At 39.3% G+C, this 18,649-nt stretch overlaps 1 protein-coding gene across 2 annotated transcripts in view; it reads left to right on the forward strand.

Moving 5' to 3' along the window:
- The first annotated feature begins 6 nt into the window (after positions 1-6).
- CHIC2 (cysteine rich hydrophobic domain 2) overlaps positions 7-18,649 on the forward strand; it is a 58,412-nt gene continuing 39,769 nt past the window's right edge. For both annotated transcript variants that reach the window (XM_006757810.2, XM_006757811.2), the window contains exon 1: positions 7-250. In XM_006757810.2, the coding sequence (XP_006757873.1) occupies positions 132-250 (119 nt within the window). In that variant the 5' untranslated portion in view covers positions 7-131. The remainder of the gene's footprint in view (positions 251-18,649) is intronic.

The following is an 18,649-nucleotide window of genomic DNA, read 5'->3' on the forward strand; positions in this document are numbered from 1 at the left end:
CGCCGGGAGCCAAGTCCGCGGCCTCTGAGCTCGCGGCGGAACCTCCCCTCAGCCTCCGCCGCCTCGCAGCCCGTATCCCGGCCACAGTCCCTGGAGTCCGGCTCCTTCGGACAGGGGTCTCGGGGCTCAGGATGGCGGATTTCGACGAGATCTACGAGGAGGAGGAGGACGAGGAGCGGGCCCTGGAGGAGCAGCTGCTCAAGTACTCGCCGGACCCAGTGGTGGTCCGCGGCTCGGGTCACGTCACTGTGTAAGGCCCGGAGGAGGGCGAGGGCGAGGACGGGAGGTGCAGGGCTGAGGGCGGGGGGTGGGGGGGTGGCTTTACTCCTCGGGAGTCCCATTTTCCCGACATCCGTCTGGTTCCGGGGGCCTCCGGGAAAGTAGGCGACCAGGAAGTGAGAACTTGCTTTATTTTCATTTGTTTCGGTCTCCGACGTGAGGACCTTCCTCCCCAGCAACCCTTTTAGCAGGCCTTACAGGCCTGGGGCGATAGGCAGGATCCCAGAAGGGAAGGTTTTTCTTTGGGGTCCTTCCTTCGGGACACCCCCTCAGCTCCCGGGGAGCAGGACACGCATTTTTGAGGCCCCTCCCCTTGTTTTCTCACCCAGTTACCCCGTGGTTCGCTCGCGTGTCTGGGCCTTGGAGCCTGTTGACATATGGCTTCGACTCCGAGGCTAGATCTGGGCTGCCTGGGACCCCGGTGACAATCGGTAATGACTGGTTCGCGGTCGTTGTGTCTGTGTGCTTCACACACTGCCCGCGGGTCTCAGTTTCTCGGAGTCCATTTCTGCAGAACTCATGCAAGTCCCCGTAATGGTGCATGGTGAAACTGCACAGATGACCAGACGCTTAAAATCTGCAGAACGGTTTATGTGTACAAATAATTTTTAAAAAAATCTCTGATAGGACGTACTTTTAGGTTACGAAGCGTTCTTTGAAATATGAGTCCCTCTTTTGGGCATGAACTCTGGGATGGCTTCTTCATTTGATAAAGGTCCTTGAAAGTCTGAATTGGGAACATTTAAAAGTCCGATATTATTCAAACAGTAAGGAATGGTAGCTTCCTGAATGGTCATGACTAATAAAGGAATGTGAAGACTGAACCAAATAACGAGCTGGCCGGAAGCAGGAAGTTTTGTAATGTTTCTCTGAGAAGTCCAGAGTTTTGTACGACTTGAACTATTTATACTCTTTTTTTCCTCTTAGATCTCTTGTTCAAATCATAGGGTCAAACGCCCCATGCTTGTCAGATATTTCCACATTCCTACCTTTTCAGTAAAATAAAAGGGCCAGCAAATCTGAAACTCTTAACAGGTTCCATTCGTAGCGGTTCTCAACCTGTGGGTCGCGACCCCTTTGGCAGTGGAACGACCCTTTCACAGGGGTCGCCTAAGACTATCCTGCATATCAGATATTTACATTACGACTCATAAGAGTAGGAACATTACAGTTATGAAGTAGCAACGAAAATAATTTTGTGGTTGGGTCACAACATAAGGAACTGTATTTAAAGGGCCAGAAGGTTGAGAACCACTATAGGGTGATTGGAATGTGTGATTGAATAACTTTAGTGAAACAGTAAGACTTCTCATAAGATTCTCAGGAAAATCCTTGCATTTGTTAGTACATGATATGACTAGTGGTATTGCTGTTAGGCTATGTTTATGTAATGCTTTAATTTCTTTAGCCCCTGCTAGTTTATATTCAGGTGACTTACAGGGTAAAAACTGCATCATCGCTGTCACAGCGTCATGAAACGACAATGAAATTTATCACCACAGTAGCAGTTACTGTTTATTTTTTTAAATTATATTTTTATTGATTTCAGAGAAGAAGGGAGAGGGGGAGAGAGAGAGAGAAACATCAATGATGGGAAAGAATTATTGATTGGCTGCCTCCTGCATACCTACTACTGGGGATCTAGCTGCAATCTGGGCTCGTGCCCTGAATGGGAATCAAACCTGGGACCTCTAGGTCTATGGGATGATGCTCAATCCACTGAGCCACCACAGCCGGACAGTTACTTAATGTTTTAACTGTCATCACCAGCAGAATTAAGAATTATAACCAAATATCATGGATATTAAATCTTTCTTTAACATATATCACAAAACTTTTTACTCTCATAACCAGTTATTTAATTTTTAGCATGACTTTTTAAAATTGTTTTAAATCTAAGGAGTACGTGGATGCTTAAAGAAGGGATTTTCAAACTTTTTCATGCTATCTGCCCATTTCCCCCCCTACGTTCCTGATGTCAAAGAAAAACTGGCAAAATTTTGGTATTTAAAAAGGTACAGCCATAGTTGTAATGCTTCCTTTTTTTAAAGGAAAAGAAAAGCTAAGCATTTATTTGGGGTAAATGGAAAATATAATAGGCAAAATGTTCAGAACCAAATAGGTGATCAGTTAATTTGATTGTAGTTGGCTACCAGAGAGTTTTAACAGGGTGAGAGAACTACCAGTGGTTTTCAGTCTTAGCTGCCCGTCAGAATCATCTGGGGAGCTTAAAAAACAACCTGCCTTTGCCCCAGGCCAGGCCAATGGAAGGCCAAGTTTCAGAGTGAGGATCCCAGGCTTGGGTAGTTTTTTAAAAAAAGTCCCACCGGTGATTTTTATGTGTAGCCAAGATTGCAGGCCACACATATTTCAGAGTAGTATACAGAACTATATGCCACCAGTAAACAGCATTCTTTCCTACATTGGGAGTTAATATTTCTGTGATTTCCCTGAACCACTTCCCTCTCTTCCCTTGGTTTTAGGCTCTGGGTTGAAATCTATAGTCTGCCACTTCTTGGGTAAATTACTTATTTGTGCCTCTTCAGTTAAGATAGAGATAGTTATAGTCCTGAACTTTTAAGATTATTAAGGATTACATGAGACAATACTTGCAAAGAATTAGTCACATTGTGTGGTACTGTGCTCAATAAATATTAGCCTTTATTAATTATCTTCCACACATGTAGTATTTCACTTTGAGAAGCATAGGTGTAAAGAAATCTGAACTGCTGTATTTAAACCTAACAGTTATTCACTTTGTCTTATTTCCATTTCTAAAATATTTGCATGAGGTTAAATTATGTGAAGTATTTCGATGAGAATTATTGAGAATCTCTCTGATTGAAAATCTAAACTTGGCCCTAGCTGGTTTTGCTTAGTGGATAGAGCATTGTCCCGAAGACTAAGGGTCCCGGGTTTGATTCTGATCAAGGGCATGTACCTTGGTTAGAGGCTCGATTCCCGCCCCCCTCCTCTGGTGTATGTGGGAGGCAGCCAGTCGATGTATCTCTCTCACATAGATGTTTCTCACTCTCTGTCTCTCCCTTGCTTCTACTCTGTTTAAAAATGAATGGAAAAATATCCTTGGATGAGGATTAACAAACAAAAAGGAAATCTAAGCCTGTTTTGTGGTGACGTAGATAGGTATAGTAATAGTAATATAGAACTTTTAAACTTTTTTTACATGACTCTGTCGTGCATAATTCACAAGCATACTATGTCAATGGGTAGCCCAGTTAATGCCTATTGTACCTATAAAAGTTTTTGAGATTAGTGCTAAGGAAAGTTACTGTAACTGTTGAGCCTGTTCAGTTTTTCTTGCCTTTAAATGGAAAGAGCTATTAAAACAGTTATAGTAAGAGTGGCTGAACTTATCACTCACTGCCACTGCCCTGATTCCTTTTTTTAAACTAAGGAGTGGTCTTTCCTTACCAATTTGAAAATAAATGATATTGTTTACTGAGTCATCTGTAATCCAGATTAGTTGGAAAAGCTATAGGTCAATATGTATTTTTCACAGATTGCACTTTTGAGTAGACCTTTATAGTTGAATATTTTCCTTACTTTAACATATCATAGTATAAAATTGCTTTTATTTTATTTTAGAAATCACTGTATTCTCATATGATATCATTTGGTATGTTATTATAGTGGTGTGAAAAACTAAATTATTTTCCATTCTCTACCACACAGGTAGGTCTTGGTTAATTTTGGGACATAATGAGATTTTGGGGACATAAGAATGTAAAAAGTATAATTTACCTAAACAAAGTCTACTTTAATGTGGTTTTTAATAGTGTTTTCATATTGACTCCAAATTAGACTTATACTTTGTAATTTCATCAGGATCATCATTTTTTCTTGACATTCTTCGGGATGAGTATAATAATTTTCTTCATTTTTATATTTGCATGTAGCAATATGAAACAAGATGGCAGCTCCAACAGAGAGAAATCTTGGCAGGAGCATATTTTGACAAAAAGTCATATTTGAAGGAAGAGAGGGAAATGATAAGTTCCTGTTGTTGTATAATATTTATGTATATGTAATTTAAAAGACTTGAGTTCACACTTAATTAAAGTAGGTTTCCTGTGTGTGTGTGTCGGGGGGTGTATTTCTCATTTTTTATGTAAGGAAGATGAGGGAAAAAGTGATTAACTTATTAGGTAGAATTGGCCAGTTTGGTTGATATTTAAAAATTATGGAGTTCTTTACTCCTCAAAATAAATTTGTACAAAATGTAATGATAATTTGTTGAAGGCTTTGATTTTTCACAATGGTGGTAGTGCTAAAGGATGTGTTAACCTAAAAATTAGAATTTAAATCTAGTTTTGGACCAGTATTTCCTAGCTAATCTACAATTATAACTGACACTATTTTTTCCTTTTCACTTAGTCATGACCTCCTATATCAGAATCAAACTTGGAGCTTTTCTAATGTTTGAGTTCTAATTTAAGCCCTTTATAGAGCCAAGTTATTTTGCTGCAGTTTATTTCTAATGTTATTCTTTTCTTATTTCACTAAATCATCATGTTTTCATGTACTCACTTCTGAGGTATAATTTTCCTATCATTGCCACAAATAATTCCTCATCCTTCACCAGTTTTTTTCCATCTCTAATTGTCCAACATTTATTGAAGTATGTTAATAATTGCATATTAATTCATTCCTTCGTTAGAAGAAGATTTAACATATCAATAAGTAGGCTATACCAAATGGCTCCTTCACTATATATACATATACATACATACTCCATTCATACCACATATGTGGATACATACCACTAAATACATAACACTTGCATGTGTATTTTTACTGCCATATATGTCCTTCACCAGTTTTTATCGATGGCTGTGGGACATCACTCTTTGCTTGTCTTCATCTTAGGTATGCTGTGGAAAGTTGAAAGATTTAGAAATGTGACTTGAAATGAAAAAATTTGGAAACTACTTTGGGGTACAATAGGATCTTTGTATAGGAGACATCACAAGAACACTTTAGTATGTTGATTGAGCTTTCTAATGGTAGGGTCAATTAAAAAATGTCTACCAAAAGCAGTATTTCAAGACTGTTACTAGATGTTATGGTAGCAAGGAGAGACCTGAACAAGATTTGCTGAAATAACAGAATCACTTCAGTTAAACAATTTTAATTTCATAACTCCCATCTTTTTCCCCCCAGCTAGCATAATATTTAAGGCACATTTCATTTTAAGATTTTTGAAGACTTTATATTTCTCCACATGGCTGTAAAGTTGAGGACAGGGATTGTACTTATTGGTCCTTATTTCTCCACTACTTAATATGCTGTCTGGAATATTATAGGTCCTGAAATGTTCTCTAAATAAATGAGATAATTTCATACATCTTTGGATCTTGTCAATTGCCAATACTTGTTTTAGAATCCATTATAAAATCAGATCAATCAGTGTTTTCATGTTTGTGTAGTCTAGTTTTATCCCAGGGCAAGATTTCTTAAACTTGCCTAATTATCAGAATCACTAGGGCATTTAAAAAAATACACATTTTAAGTTCTATCCTAGACATCCTCAATCAAAATCTTTAGGAGAAGAGCCTAGGAATTTTTATTAATAAGAGCGTTGGTGACATTCAGATCAACATTTGGAAAGCATTGGATGGTCCTATGGAAATAGTGTGGTATTTGATGTCAAGCAGATAGGTTTCAGTGCTCAGATACTTCCTAACTGCAAGCTAATTATAACTATTAGCTTTTCTGAACTTCAGTCTTCTCATCTGCAAAAGGGATAATATCTACCTCAGAGATTAGGTGTGAGAGTCAGAAATAATGTATCTAATGATCTGGACCCATACTAGGCATTCAGCAAATGATTGTCACTTATTTTGATGTTAATCCTTCATGCATATTTTTTGGTTAATCTTTACAGTTTTCTTGGAATCAATCTAAAAGGTGACATATGCTTTCCTGCTTTAAAACAAGATTTTGAGGATAAATCAGAATTATCTGATAGGGTATAGGAAACATTTAATCAAAAGCAGATACTATCAGGCTGGTAACAGTGATATTCTTAGAGGCTGTTAAGGTATTTTGGGGTTTGAGGACCTTTTATAAATGTCACTTTCTTTTAAATTTCACGTGTGGGCTTTTGTTTTCTGTTTACTTCCTCCCCCCCCCCCCCCCCATCTAGTTCATCAGGGTTACTTTGGAAATGAGACAACTAATCTTATTAGAACCATATATACTAGTAAAGTAAGAGATGTTGATTCTGAGTGCTGGATTTAGATGTTTGAATTTTTAAAAATATATTTTTATTGATTTTAGAGAGGAAAGGAGAGGGAGAGAGAGATAGAAACATCAATGATGATAGAATCATTGATTGGTTGCCTCTTGCACACCCCACACTGGGGATCAAACCCGAAACCTGGGCATATGCCCTGACCAGGAATTGAACCTTGACTTTCTGGTTCATAGGTTGAAGCTCAACCAGTGAGCCACGCTGGCCAGGCTAGATGTTTGAATTTTAATACTTGGGTTGTAAGGTATTTGTTTCCTAAGAGTATTTTTTGCTTAATCCTTCATTATCAGCTGTCTTGTTGATGTTAATAATTTAACAAGTAATCATTAAATTTTATGGTAGGTATAATGTGAGGCTCTGGGTATATAGTTATGAATGAAACATACATAGTTTCTCTACTCTTACGGAGCTTACAGCTAATAGACAAACTATGTATAAGAAAATTGTTTTGAAGGAGACCGATAAAGTGCTATGATTAAAAATAATGTAATTAAGAGAACCTCTGTGAGGGGATAACATTTAGAAGGGATGAAAGACTCTTAGAGAACAACAAAATAAGCATGGCTTGCCTAAGAAACTAAAAGGCTACTTCTGTATTGTGGCTAGAGTATAATGAACCAAGGAGATAGCACCTTGAAATGAGAATGAGGTTTGGTAGGCTTAGTAGGGGCCAGAAAAGGTTATAGAGGGATTAGACTGAAACTAGGGAGAGTAGGGCTATTAGAACAGTCTAGATGAGACATGATAGTGACTATGTGTTGGGTGATGGTCTTTACATAAAGGAGGTATTACAGTTCTATAAGACGTCAAATTTCACAACTTCCCTATAAGGTGTGGAAAAAACGTAGCAGTGGCCACTTTTGCTATCTCATTCCTCAGTTGTGTTTTTTGTTTGTTTTATTTTGACTTTTGGAGGTTGAGGTCAAAGAACTTTGGCTGCCCTTACTGTTGATTGAAGACTTTCTTGATGGCCGAACCGGTTTGGCTCAGTGGATAGAGCGTTGGCCTGCGGACTCAAGGGTCCCGGGTTCGATTCCGGTCAAGGGCATGTACCTTGGTTGCGGGCGCATCCCCAGTGGAGGGGCGTGCAGGAGGCAGCTGATCGATCTCTCTCATCAATGTTTCTGACTTTCTATCCCTCTCCCTTCTTCTCTGTAAAAAATCAATAAAATATATTTAAAAAAAAAAAAAAAGACTGTCTTGATGACATACCTGCATTTCCTGTTCTGCTGCCTCAGGGCAGCTAGTAGGCCAAGAGATCTGCATGTGCCCGAAGTGGAGAGGGGCTTTCCCACAAGATCATAGATTTTGGAATGAGGACCTTTGTAAAGTGGTAGCCTTTAGCTGCAAGATGTGTTGTGTTTGACAGTGATCTGTTTATTAGATTGGAGGAAAAGATTGTTTTTTACATCTTCACATTTAAAACTGAATTTTGTATATAAGGGCTAAAATTTTTTCACAAAGTCTTGGAAAAAATTATTTTTCCCCTTAAGCCTTTTTCCATCCTACCACCTAGTAAATGAAGTTTATTTAGGGTAGAGTTGGTTGGACTTTGGAGTAACGTATCATTGTTTTTTGATTGATAAGAAGTGAATGTGTGTATATTTAATTTGACAAGCCTGCATATAAATATATGCTTCCTGCAAGAGGTCCTTGTTTATTCTCTTTGATTTTGCATTGTAGATACAATACTAGTAGAGTCCTTGGTTAGTTTAGTGAATGAGTTCCTATGTATCCAGCCTTTTTTCTCTGCCCTTTCTAAACTATTCAATTATAAACTTTACTTGAAATTGATATTTTTGGTAGTTTATACTATAAACCAGTTCAACCATATATCCTTAAATGAACATAATTTATCATCATTGTATAGATCATAAGATTTATGTAAGTTTAAAGAATATTCTAAAATATGTATAAATTAGGTACACAAAGTCTTTATTTTGAGGGGTCAGGTATGTATGATTTAAAGTAGTTGAGTTGGCCCAAGTGCCTATTAGTATACAAGTGGATAAAAAAGTTGTACATGTATATACAGTGGTGGAGTATTACTTGACCATAAAGTATGAAATCTTTCCATTTGTGACAATGTGGATAGATCTAGTGGGTATTATACTAGTTAAAATAAGTCAGACAGAGAAAGACAAACACCACATGATTTCACTTGCTAGTATATGTGGAATCTAAAGAACAAGGTAAAGTGACAAACAAAAGAGAAACAGACTCATAGATGCAGACAACAATCTGATGGTTGCCAGAGGGAAGTGGGGTTGGGGACCTGGGTGAACAGGAAGTACAAATTGGTAGTTATAGAATCGTCACAGGAATGTAAAGTACAGCATAGGGAATATAGCCAATAATATTGTAATAACTATGTATGGTGCCAGGTGGGTACTTAAAATATTGGGGGATCACTTTGTAAATTATATAACTGTCTAAACACTATGCTCTATACCCAAAAATAATACTCCCTCCTCCTATCTAATAAAAGAGAAACATGGTAATTAGCGTACGACCGCTACCCTTCCCATTGGCTAATCAGGGTGATATGCAAATTAACTGCCAGCCAAGATGGCGGCCGGCAGCCAGGCAGCTTAAAGCGAACATGAGGCTTGCTTGCTTCAGTGACGGAGGACTCCAACATTCCCCGCCTGCCGCTGCCGGCCTCTGAGTTGCAACTCTAAGCAACTGTGTTTCAAATATAGAAGCTAAACAAAAGCCCAGAAACCTGCTTTAGTCTGCTGGGCTTCAGCCAGCAGGATCGCAACATTGTTTCAAATACAGAAGGTAAACAAAGGCCAGAAACCTGCTTTCAGCAGCAGAGGCCTAAGAGCTGGAGCCAAGCCTCCCCCAATCAGCTTCACCTGCAGCCTTCCCATTCTCAGTTGATGGCAGATCTGGCATCCTGCTTGCTTAGATTAAAAAATAGTTAACACATCTTTGATGTCCCCTCTTTCTCTTTCATTGCATTCAGTCTATAAAGAAATTAATCCATTGACTCTATCTTCAAAATACTAGTATATTCAAAATTCAGCCACTTTTTACCATCTCTACTGCTGATATGAGTTGTCATTGTCTCTTTTGTGCCTCACACTTAATACTTTTCTTCTCCCTGCTTCCACCTTTTCTCAACCTTTGCAATACATTTACCACAGTGATCCTTTAAAAATATAGATCAGATCATGTCTGTTCTGTATTAAGCCTCCCCAAGACTCCCCCTCTTCAGAGTTAAAGTCCCTTTTAGTGGCCTATAAGACCCTAACTGATCTGGACCATCATTACTTCTTTTATTTCCTTTCTACTGTTCTTTCATTTGTTTACTGGACTCTAAACACACTGGCCTCCTTTTTATTCCCTGAATTATTCCAGGCACATCCCCAGCTTTGGGCTTTTGCACTCCCTTTTTGGAATATTCCCATCAGATATCCAATACTAGCTCCTTTATCTTCTTTAAATCTTTCAGTTATCTTCTTAATGAGTCCTGTCTTCCTCTTTTTTAAAAATTAAAACTTATCTACCTACTCTTTATTCTGTGCCACCTTTTTCTTTTTTTCATGGTGCTTCCTCTGTTAGAATGTGAGTGTACTGGAATTAATAAAGGGCACAGACTTGTAAAGAGAAAAACTCTCAAATTATTTGACAAGAATAAAGTTTTAAAACTTTCTTCCTGCTTTACAGCAGCTGTCCACCTATGAAATGTCAGCCCAGTAAACCCTTGCTGATGTTTTCTTGAGAACTTTGGGATAGTATTTGACCTTTGGGCCATCTACGACCCTGATAGGCCAGTTGTCTTACCTGAGGCAAATAAAACCACAGAGGAGATTTGCTCTCCTAAAACAATATACCTAATTGATATCTCTGAACTAGGATTAGAATTTGAGCATTCTGTCTCTCCCTTGCGCTGCTCTTTTATCTCACCACAGTAACTGCTTTGTGCTTTTCAACCTTGGTCTCACCTGCCTGGATTCCTGACCCACGTTGCTTGCCCATATTTACTACAAATGCTTTATTATTGCCTGGCTTTCCTGAACCCAGCACCTCTTTGTGTACCTTGTTTCCTGTACACTACCCCCTGAACTTGAAGAGGTTGGCAAAAAGTTGGAAAAATCTTTGACAGTTATCATTAGCCAATTTGATCATTGGCTATTCTGTTTGCTAAACTATTTGAAGATGGTGTTTATGAAGTCACTGAGATCTAGACATTCTCTAATTTATCTAGTTATCCATAGTGGATATTAAATGATAATATTGCCCACTTTATTAGAAGTATAATAACCATAATAAAAACACAGCAAACATTTATGTTATTTTATAAAAGCAGTTATAACATACTAGTGACCCGGTGCACGGATTCATGCGCATTGAAAGGAAATTAATGAGAAGGTGGCCGGCGGAGTAGACTGGGCAAGATGGGCCAGACATGCCCTGGAGCCAACCTCCCATGGTCCTTCCCTGGCATCTGCAGAGTGAGCGGGGGTCCCTCCGACAGGTGAGGTCCCTTGGCCTGGTCTGCAGGGATCAGTCCAAAACCAGCTCTCCAACATCCCCAGAGAGGTCCCGGAGTGGGAGTATGAGAGGGCACTCTGCAAAGTTGCTATCATACAGGGTGTGGAACATAAACGCAAGTGTGCAGTAAACCAGATTCGGGTCTGACAGTGCCCCAGCAGCAACATAACCCATGTCCAAAGGTGGAATTGCGTGGCCCCACGAGGAATTGAGCTCCCTCCTCTCTGGTTTCGGGGTGTGTCACCCAAGAACCGCTGCTGCCAAGTCACTGCAGCTCAGCAGCTCCTGCATTGAGCGTCTGCCCCCTGGTGGTCAGTACACATCATAGGTACTGGTTGGATGGGCAGAGGGACACAGCCTTTTATATATATAGCTATGGTTTATGACATGCACTGTTGGTGCTTTATGTATATGTACTCATTTAATGAGTTAGGCCAAGTATTATCCCTCGTGTATAAATAAGGAAACTGAGGCTCAGAAAAGGTAGCTAACTTGCTCAAAGTGATACATCTAGTGAATGACAGTGTCGAGATTATATTCCAGATAGTCTGCCTTCAGAATCTGTTTGCTTAAATGCTTTTTTAAAAGATACAAGGACTGGCCGAAACCGGTTTGGCTCAGTGGATAGAGCGTCGGCTTGCGGACTGAGGGGTCCCGGGTTCGATTCTGGTCAAGGGCATGTACCTGGGTTGCGGGCACATCCCGAGAGGGAGATGTGCAGGAGGCAGCTGATCGATGTTTCTCTCTCATCGATGTTTCTAACTATCTCTCTTCCTTTCTCTCTGTAAAAAATCAATAAAATATATTTTAAAAAAAATACAAGGACTGAAAGCAACAAACTTATGTGCTCTGTATTGTCAGCACATAACAAAATCCTACGTATGTTGGGATTTTAGGTACCAATGTGAAAAGCTCAAAAATATTTTTTTCTAGATCCATATGACAATGTACTAGGTGTACCGGTTAATATGGATTTTTTTCAATAGATAGAGGTACACATATGTTAATATATATGTGATTTGATATGTATGCTGTTTTGCTGTATTGACAGCAAGCTTCAGAATTTCATATGTCAAATTTGCTGAAGGTGTTAACATCATAGATATTTTTACACTTAAAAATGTCGAATTTCATGCCAAAAAAAGAGCATTTGCGGGAAGTTTTAATTCATTACTTTATTTTGAAGAAAAAGTGCTGCGTATAATTCGGGAAGCTTATGGTGAACATGCTCCATCTCAGAATACTTGTGAACACTGGTTTAAACGCTTTAAAAGTGATAAAAGTCACACGTCTCTCAAGTGACAAACAGAAGAGAATGCTCAAGTATGAGTCAGTTTACTACTAAATCTCATGTTAACATCTCAGGAAATTGTGCTGTCAATATTTTCATGATTTTTGCTTTTGTTGCTGCTTATTACATTTTTTACTGTACATTTCTTTTTTTATTAAACCATCTATAATCACCAAGAGGCAACGGTCATTTAATATTTTGGTGTATTTATTCATAGTCCTTATTAAGTTTTTCCCCTAGAAATCTTATCTTAAGATAATAATATATGCTATTATAGAAAATACTAGAGGCCCGGTGCACAAAAATTTGTGCCCTTGGTGGGGAGAAGGCATCCCTCAGCCCGGCCTGTGCCCTCTCGCAGACTGGGACCCCTTGGGAGATAACGACCTGCTGGCTTAGGCCTGCTCCCGGGTGGCAGAGGGCAGGCCCAATCCCTAGGTGCAGCCCCTGGTCGGGCTCAGAGCAGGGCGGATTGGGAGGTTGCGATGCCACCCTCAGTCACGCTCAGAGTAGGGCCAATTGGGGGGTTGGGGCACCGCCCCCTGTCACACACAGAGCAGGGCAGATCAGGGGGTTGGGGCGCCGCCCTCTATCACCCACAGAGCAGGGCCGATCAGGGGGGTGGGGCGCCTTCCCCTGTAACGAACAGAACAGGGCTGATAGGGAGGTTGTGGCCCCGCCCCCGTCACACAGAGCCTCAGGGCGATCAGGGGGTTTGGGCGCTGTCCCCTGTCATGCTGATCCTGTTGCCGGGAGGTCTTGCGGCTCCGCTGATCCCGGTGCTAGGAGGCATATTACCCTTTTACTATATAGGATAGAGGCCTGGTGCACAGGTAGGGGCCAGCTGGTTTGCCCTGAAGGGTGTCCTGGATCAGGGTGGGGGTCCTGCTTGGGTGCCTGGCCAGTCTGGGTGAGGGGCTGAGGGCTGTTTGCAGCTGGTCACACCCCCTTAGGGTGGGGGCCCCACTGGGGTGCTTGGCCAGTCTGGGTGAGGGGCTGAGGGCTGTTTTCAGGCTGGCGGGGGACTGAAGTTCTCAACAGCTCCTTTTTTTCTTTTTTTAATTCTGGGCCAGCTTTAGCTCTGAGGCTTGGCTCCCGCTCTGAGGCCTCCACTGCTGAAAGCAGGTATCTGGTTTGTTTAGGTTCTATAATCGAAACACTGTTTCAACTCCAGCTCTGGGATCCTGGCTGGCTGAAAGCAGGTTTCTGGGGTTTTGTTTAGCTTCTATATTTGTAACAATGTTTCAAACTGCAAGCTCAGAGGCGGGCAGCGGCAGGCGGGGGAAGTTGGCTTCCTCCGTCACTGAAGCAAGCAAGCCTCATGTTCACTTCAAGCTGCCTAGCTGCTGGCCGCCATCTTGGCTGGCAGTTAATTTGCATATCGCCCTGATTAGCCAGTGGGAAGGGTAGCGGAGGTACGGCTAATTACCATGTTTCTCTTTTATTAGATAGGATGAAAATGTTAAAAATGCAGTATCACCCGTAATATTGGCTAGGGTTAACCACTGTTAACATTTTGATGGATTAACTTTTCCTGTTTTTCTCTGTGTATATAAATATATTTATTAAAATAATTGAGACCATGCTTATAAAGTATTTTGTATTCTACATTTTCTGTTTAACATTTTGGGAATATAAGCCAATATCATTGTGGATTCTTTAAAAGTATGAAATATTAGAGTCTGTTAGATTTCAAACAATAGAACCATCCAAGGGGCCTTAAGCAGTGGAAGTTTATTGTAAAAATCCATGGAGACTAAGGAAGACAGGAAGCTTTGCCATCCAGGCTTCAAGGAGATTGGAATATTATTGTTTTGGATATAGTACAGCTCTGGTGATGAAATTATTCTGTCATTTTTCTCAGCAGTGCGTGTCCTTTGCTCCTTGGTCTAGTAGTCTGTCACAGTGACTTACCTGACTCTGTTCTAGCTTTTGCTGTTGCAACATAAACTGGCAGAGCACTTTTTCCCTCTCTCTCATAGTTTCTGCTTACTATTGGCTTCAACTTAATCTCAATTGCTACTTATTGTGGCTTTACAGTATCTTGGCTTCAGTTAAATTTCATGTGACCAACAATTGTGTCTTACTTTCAGACAACTCAAGAAAGAGGGTCAGATTGATTTAGCTAATGTGCAGGTTGGATAGGTCTGTTGGACCCTGCCATCCCATATGCTGCTAGCCAGCCCAGGGATTAGTTGTTTTCGTTTTTTTAAAAAATATATTTCTTTATTGATTTCAGAGAGGAAGGGAGGAGAGAGATAAAAACATCAGTGATGAGAGAGAATCATTGATTGGCTGCCTCCTGCACACCCCACACTGGGGATGGAGCCCGCAACCCAGGTATGTGCCCTTGACTGGAATCGAACCTGGCACCCTTCAGTCCGCAGGCTGATGCTCTATCCACTGAGCCAAGCCGGCTAGGGCGGATTAACTGTTCTTAAAGCAGATGCCCATTTGTGTTTTAATTTGCTAGAGCATAGGGAGCTAGCTGCTAGTCAGGCACTCAGAGAAACAGTTATTCTATACTTCACATTATTTTGAACTGTAATATTCTTTCATATTGATGTATTATGATTAATACAACTATAGTACATTTCTATTGTTTTTAAAAACCACTGTTAAAATGACGTCAACATTTAGAAGGTAAGAAAAATAATCACAGAACAAAACACATTGAAACAGATTCTTGCAGGTCTGCATTTAAAAGGTAAAATTCACCATTAATTCAAAATATATTTTAATTCAAAATAACGATTCATTAGTGAATCCTAACACAATAATATGAAGCATATAAGGAACATAGAAGAAATAAAAATGCAAGTAAAAAGGACTGGGCTTGAACTACAGAAAAGGTTGAAATGCATTCAGGAAAACTGTTGATTGGTGAGCCCAAGACTCCCTATTTACTTAGAATGAAATACCTAGTTAATACCAACTAAAACATTCAAATAGAAAAAAAATTATGATGTATACTATAAAAATACATTTAAAGTATTTATTTAGCCACTACTTACTATACATCTGCTGAAAAAACAGTCTATAAGAAAACAAATGAAATAAAATTTCTTTTATACGCCCTTACCAAAATAACACTGCAGAATACTTGATTCTTCATTAACATATATGTGCCACTGTAATTATTTCCTTCTGATACATTTTTAGAATAAGAATTAGTCAAAGGATATGAATACTTTTTATAGACTACCTACTATCTAATTGTGTCCTTGAAGATTATAATTTTGTAAGTTTTTTTTAATCCTCATCTGAGGATATGTGTTACTGATTTTATTTTATATTTTTATTGATTTCAGAGTGGAAGGGAGAGGGGAGAGAGAGAAACATTAATATGAGAGGGAATTATCAATTAGTTGCCTCCTACATGCTCCCTACTAGGGATCAAGCCTGCAATCTGCAACCTGGCCATGTGCCCTGACTGGGAATCGAACCATGACCTCCTGGGAGGGGAGAGGAAGGAAAGAAAAACATCCATCAAACCTAAAGCCTGGGTGTGTGCTGTTATTAGGAATCAAACCTGAGACCTTTCTGTGTACGGGACAACGCTCCAACCAACTGAGCCACGCTGGCCAGAGGTTTACAGTTGAGAGAATGATTTATGTACTCTTTTGTATTTTCTTTTTATTTAATAATATATTATATGTACTTTCCATCTTATTTGCAAACTTTATTTTTAATAATTGTCTAATATTCTGTTATTGAGATACTATAATTTACTTAACATTCGCATGTTTATTTCTCTATCATTTCAAGGAATTGATAGGGAATTTGTTTATGCATATATTTTATTTAAATTCCAGATTATTTTTAGGTTAGATTCCTAAAAGAGAAATTAACTCTGAAAAAGGTATAAATATTATTAATGCCAAATTGATTTTTGGAATGGTTTTAATAATTTATAGTTTCACTGACAGGGCGTAATATTTTTCATCCTAAGATTTTCTTACCAACATAAATCCTTACTTTGTTTTATTTACTTACTAGTCTTTGGAGATAACTGAATTATGATGCCACCTTGAATCACATTTTTCAGAATTAAATGCTACTTCCAGCCTTTTGGGTTAATGTTAGGTTATTAGGTTTGAAGGGAGTTCAGCTTCCTACTCCATTGCTCTTTCAAGCATATCATATCATTTTAAGGATGAAACTTGGCCTTTCCAATTCTGTCCAGGCTAATAGTACTTTGACTTAAAAAGTAAATTCTTTTTACCAGATTTAAAAACGTTAAACTTAAAGGTGCATAATGGATATGATGCTGTCAAGTTAAGCTGAAACATGTATCTCATTTTCATTGCTAACAAACCCCACCTCTTGCCAAACTTAAAAAACACGCCCGCCCCCCCCACAACGGAACAAAATATTATGAAAACTAAGTAACTTATGCCACATTAAAATCATTAAAGGTAACATTTTGTAGCTAATATTAAGAAACATGAAGTGTGGTTTTTCTTACCCATTTAAGAAAATAAGATGGTCTTAAAAACTTTATCTGACAGTATTACTTTGGTTGACCTAGAATCTTAAAATAAAGGCTTTAGCAGAAATGAAACACGTAACAGAGGAGCTACTGTTTTCTATGTCTGTAAGATATTCCCCACTCTGATACTCAAGCTCTTTGTTAGGAGAAAGCATGGTGTATGAAGGAGAACTTGCTGAAAAGAAGTGTTTTCAGTTGTTGAGAGCAAACTTATCAGTGATGTTGATTTAAGCCTAATAGTTTGAATAATGAATGGGAGGTGAGATAAAGATAATGAATGTAGAGGACTCTTTCAGGACATTGGATGAGGAAGGAAAAGAGACTGTTGCCATTATATATTTAAGGGAGAAGAAAATAGGTGTTCAGATTCTCAGGCTTGGTAGACTTATGCAGGTTTGTAGGCTATGTATAAGGGAGAAATTCAGTGGATTGCAGAGGAGACTGGAGGAGTTGCAACTAGGAGTAAATGGCTAGCTTTGGCTTGCCTCCATCCAGAAAGATGGTAAAGATACTGAAGACATAGGGACATCTAAAAAATGAAAGGGTGAGAAGGCAAAGTAGACTATGTTCAATGGTCTTTTTTCTCTGATTGGAATTAAGGACTATGGTTATCTGCAAAAAAAAAGTGAGTTGTGAGGATAAGGTTGAGCAATAGAGGAACAACAACTGTGGAGTATGGAAAAGGGAGTTGATTAGGAATGAATAAAGGTTACTATAATGTTAACCTAACTGAAGTTAGATAATATATTTATAATATGTGATTTTTCTCTTGTAGCTTCAGGCAATGGGAATTAAAGAAAGTAGAGATTTCAATTGAATTGGATTGATGAGACATTCTAGAGATACAGTAGATAAAGGGTGTTTGTTGGAGTATGGTCAAAACGATTGTATAGTTTTGGCAGACAGGAAGGAAGGGAGTCAGAAGGGAGCTGGTATAGAGTGGGAAAGCAAGGAGGAGTGGTAAGCAGTAGGATACAGCCAGAGATGAAAAAACAAATTTGATAAGGGTGGGAGAAATAAAATGTTTGATGGTAGTGGTAAGGGGAATTTTACAGTTCAGAATTTTAAATACAGTTCCAAGTGATGACAATATACAGACTATTTCACAATGAAATAGGTTGCTGAATTAAATAGAGGTGAATTTCCTCAGAATAGGTGAAGTCAGGTGACCACTTAGCTCTGGTGCTGAATATTGAACTAATTATAATGAAGATAAGAGTCATGGTAGACACAAAAACTGACATGGATGTCTATGTCCTTAGAGTGTGTAGGTGGGCAGAAAGAATTTTAACATAGCAGGCTTGAGACTGCTATTCTTAGAAAGGCTTGCTTACAGTGTTGGCTCTTGGCTTATGTCTGGGAACTTGGAATTTGGGAGAGTTCTCAGTATTCCCAGAATTTATAAGAATGGCTCACTATGCCTAACCTGTACAGTGTGGTGTATATTGAATATGTGGTTTCTTTCTGGGAGTCTGGAATTTTGGTACATGCTAAGGAGAGGGTGCCCATATAACCAAAACACTGAATAATGAGCTTTCTGGGTAGACAACATTGTATACATATTGTTAAAGCTAGTTACAGTAAAACCTTAATATAATGGACTAATTTGGACAAGGGGATGTCCTTTAAAGCCAAAAGCCCATCCTATCTAATAATAGACAAACATGGTAATTAATCGTACCTCCGACACGCTTCCCATTGGCTAATCAGGACAATATGCAAATTAACTGCCAACCAAGATGGCGGCCGGCAGCCAGGCAGCTGAAGCGAACAGGAGGCTTGCTTGCACCTGTGATGGAGGAAGCCAAGG

The sequence above is a fragment of the Myotis davidii genome, unplaced genomic scaffold, assembly GCF_000327345.1.
Source record: "Myotis davidii unplaced genomic scaffold, ASM32734v1 scaffold173, whole genome shotgun sequence".
Classification (NCBI taxonomy): domain Eukaryota; kingdom Metazoa; phylum Chordata; class Mammalia; order Chiroptera; family Vespertilionidae; genus Myotis; species Myotis davidii.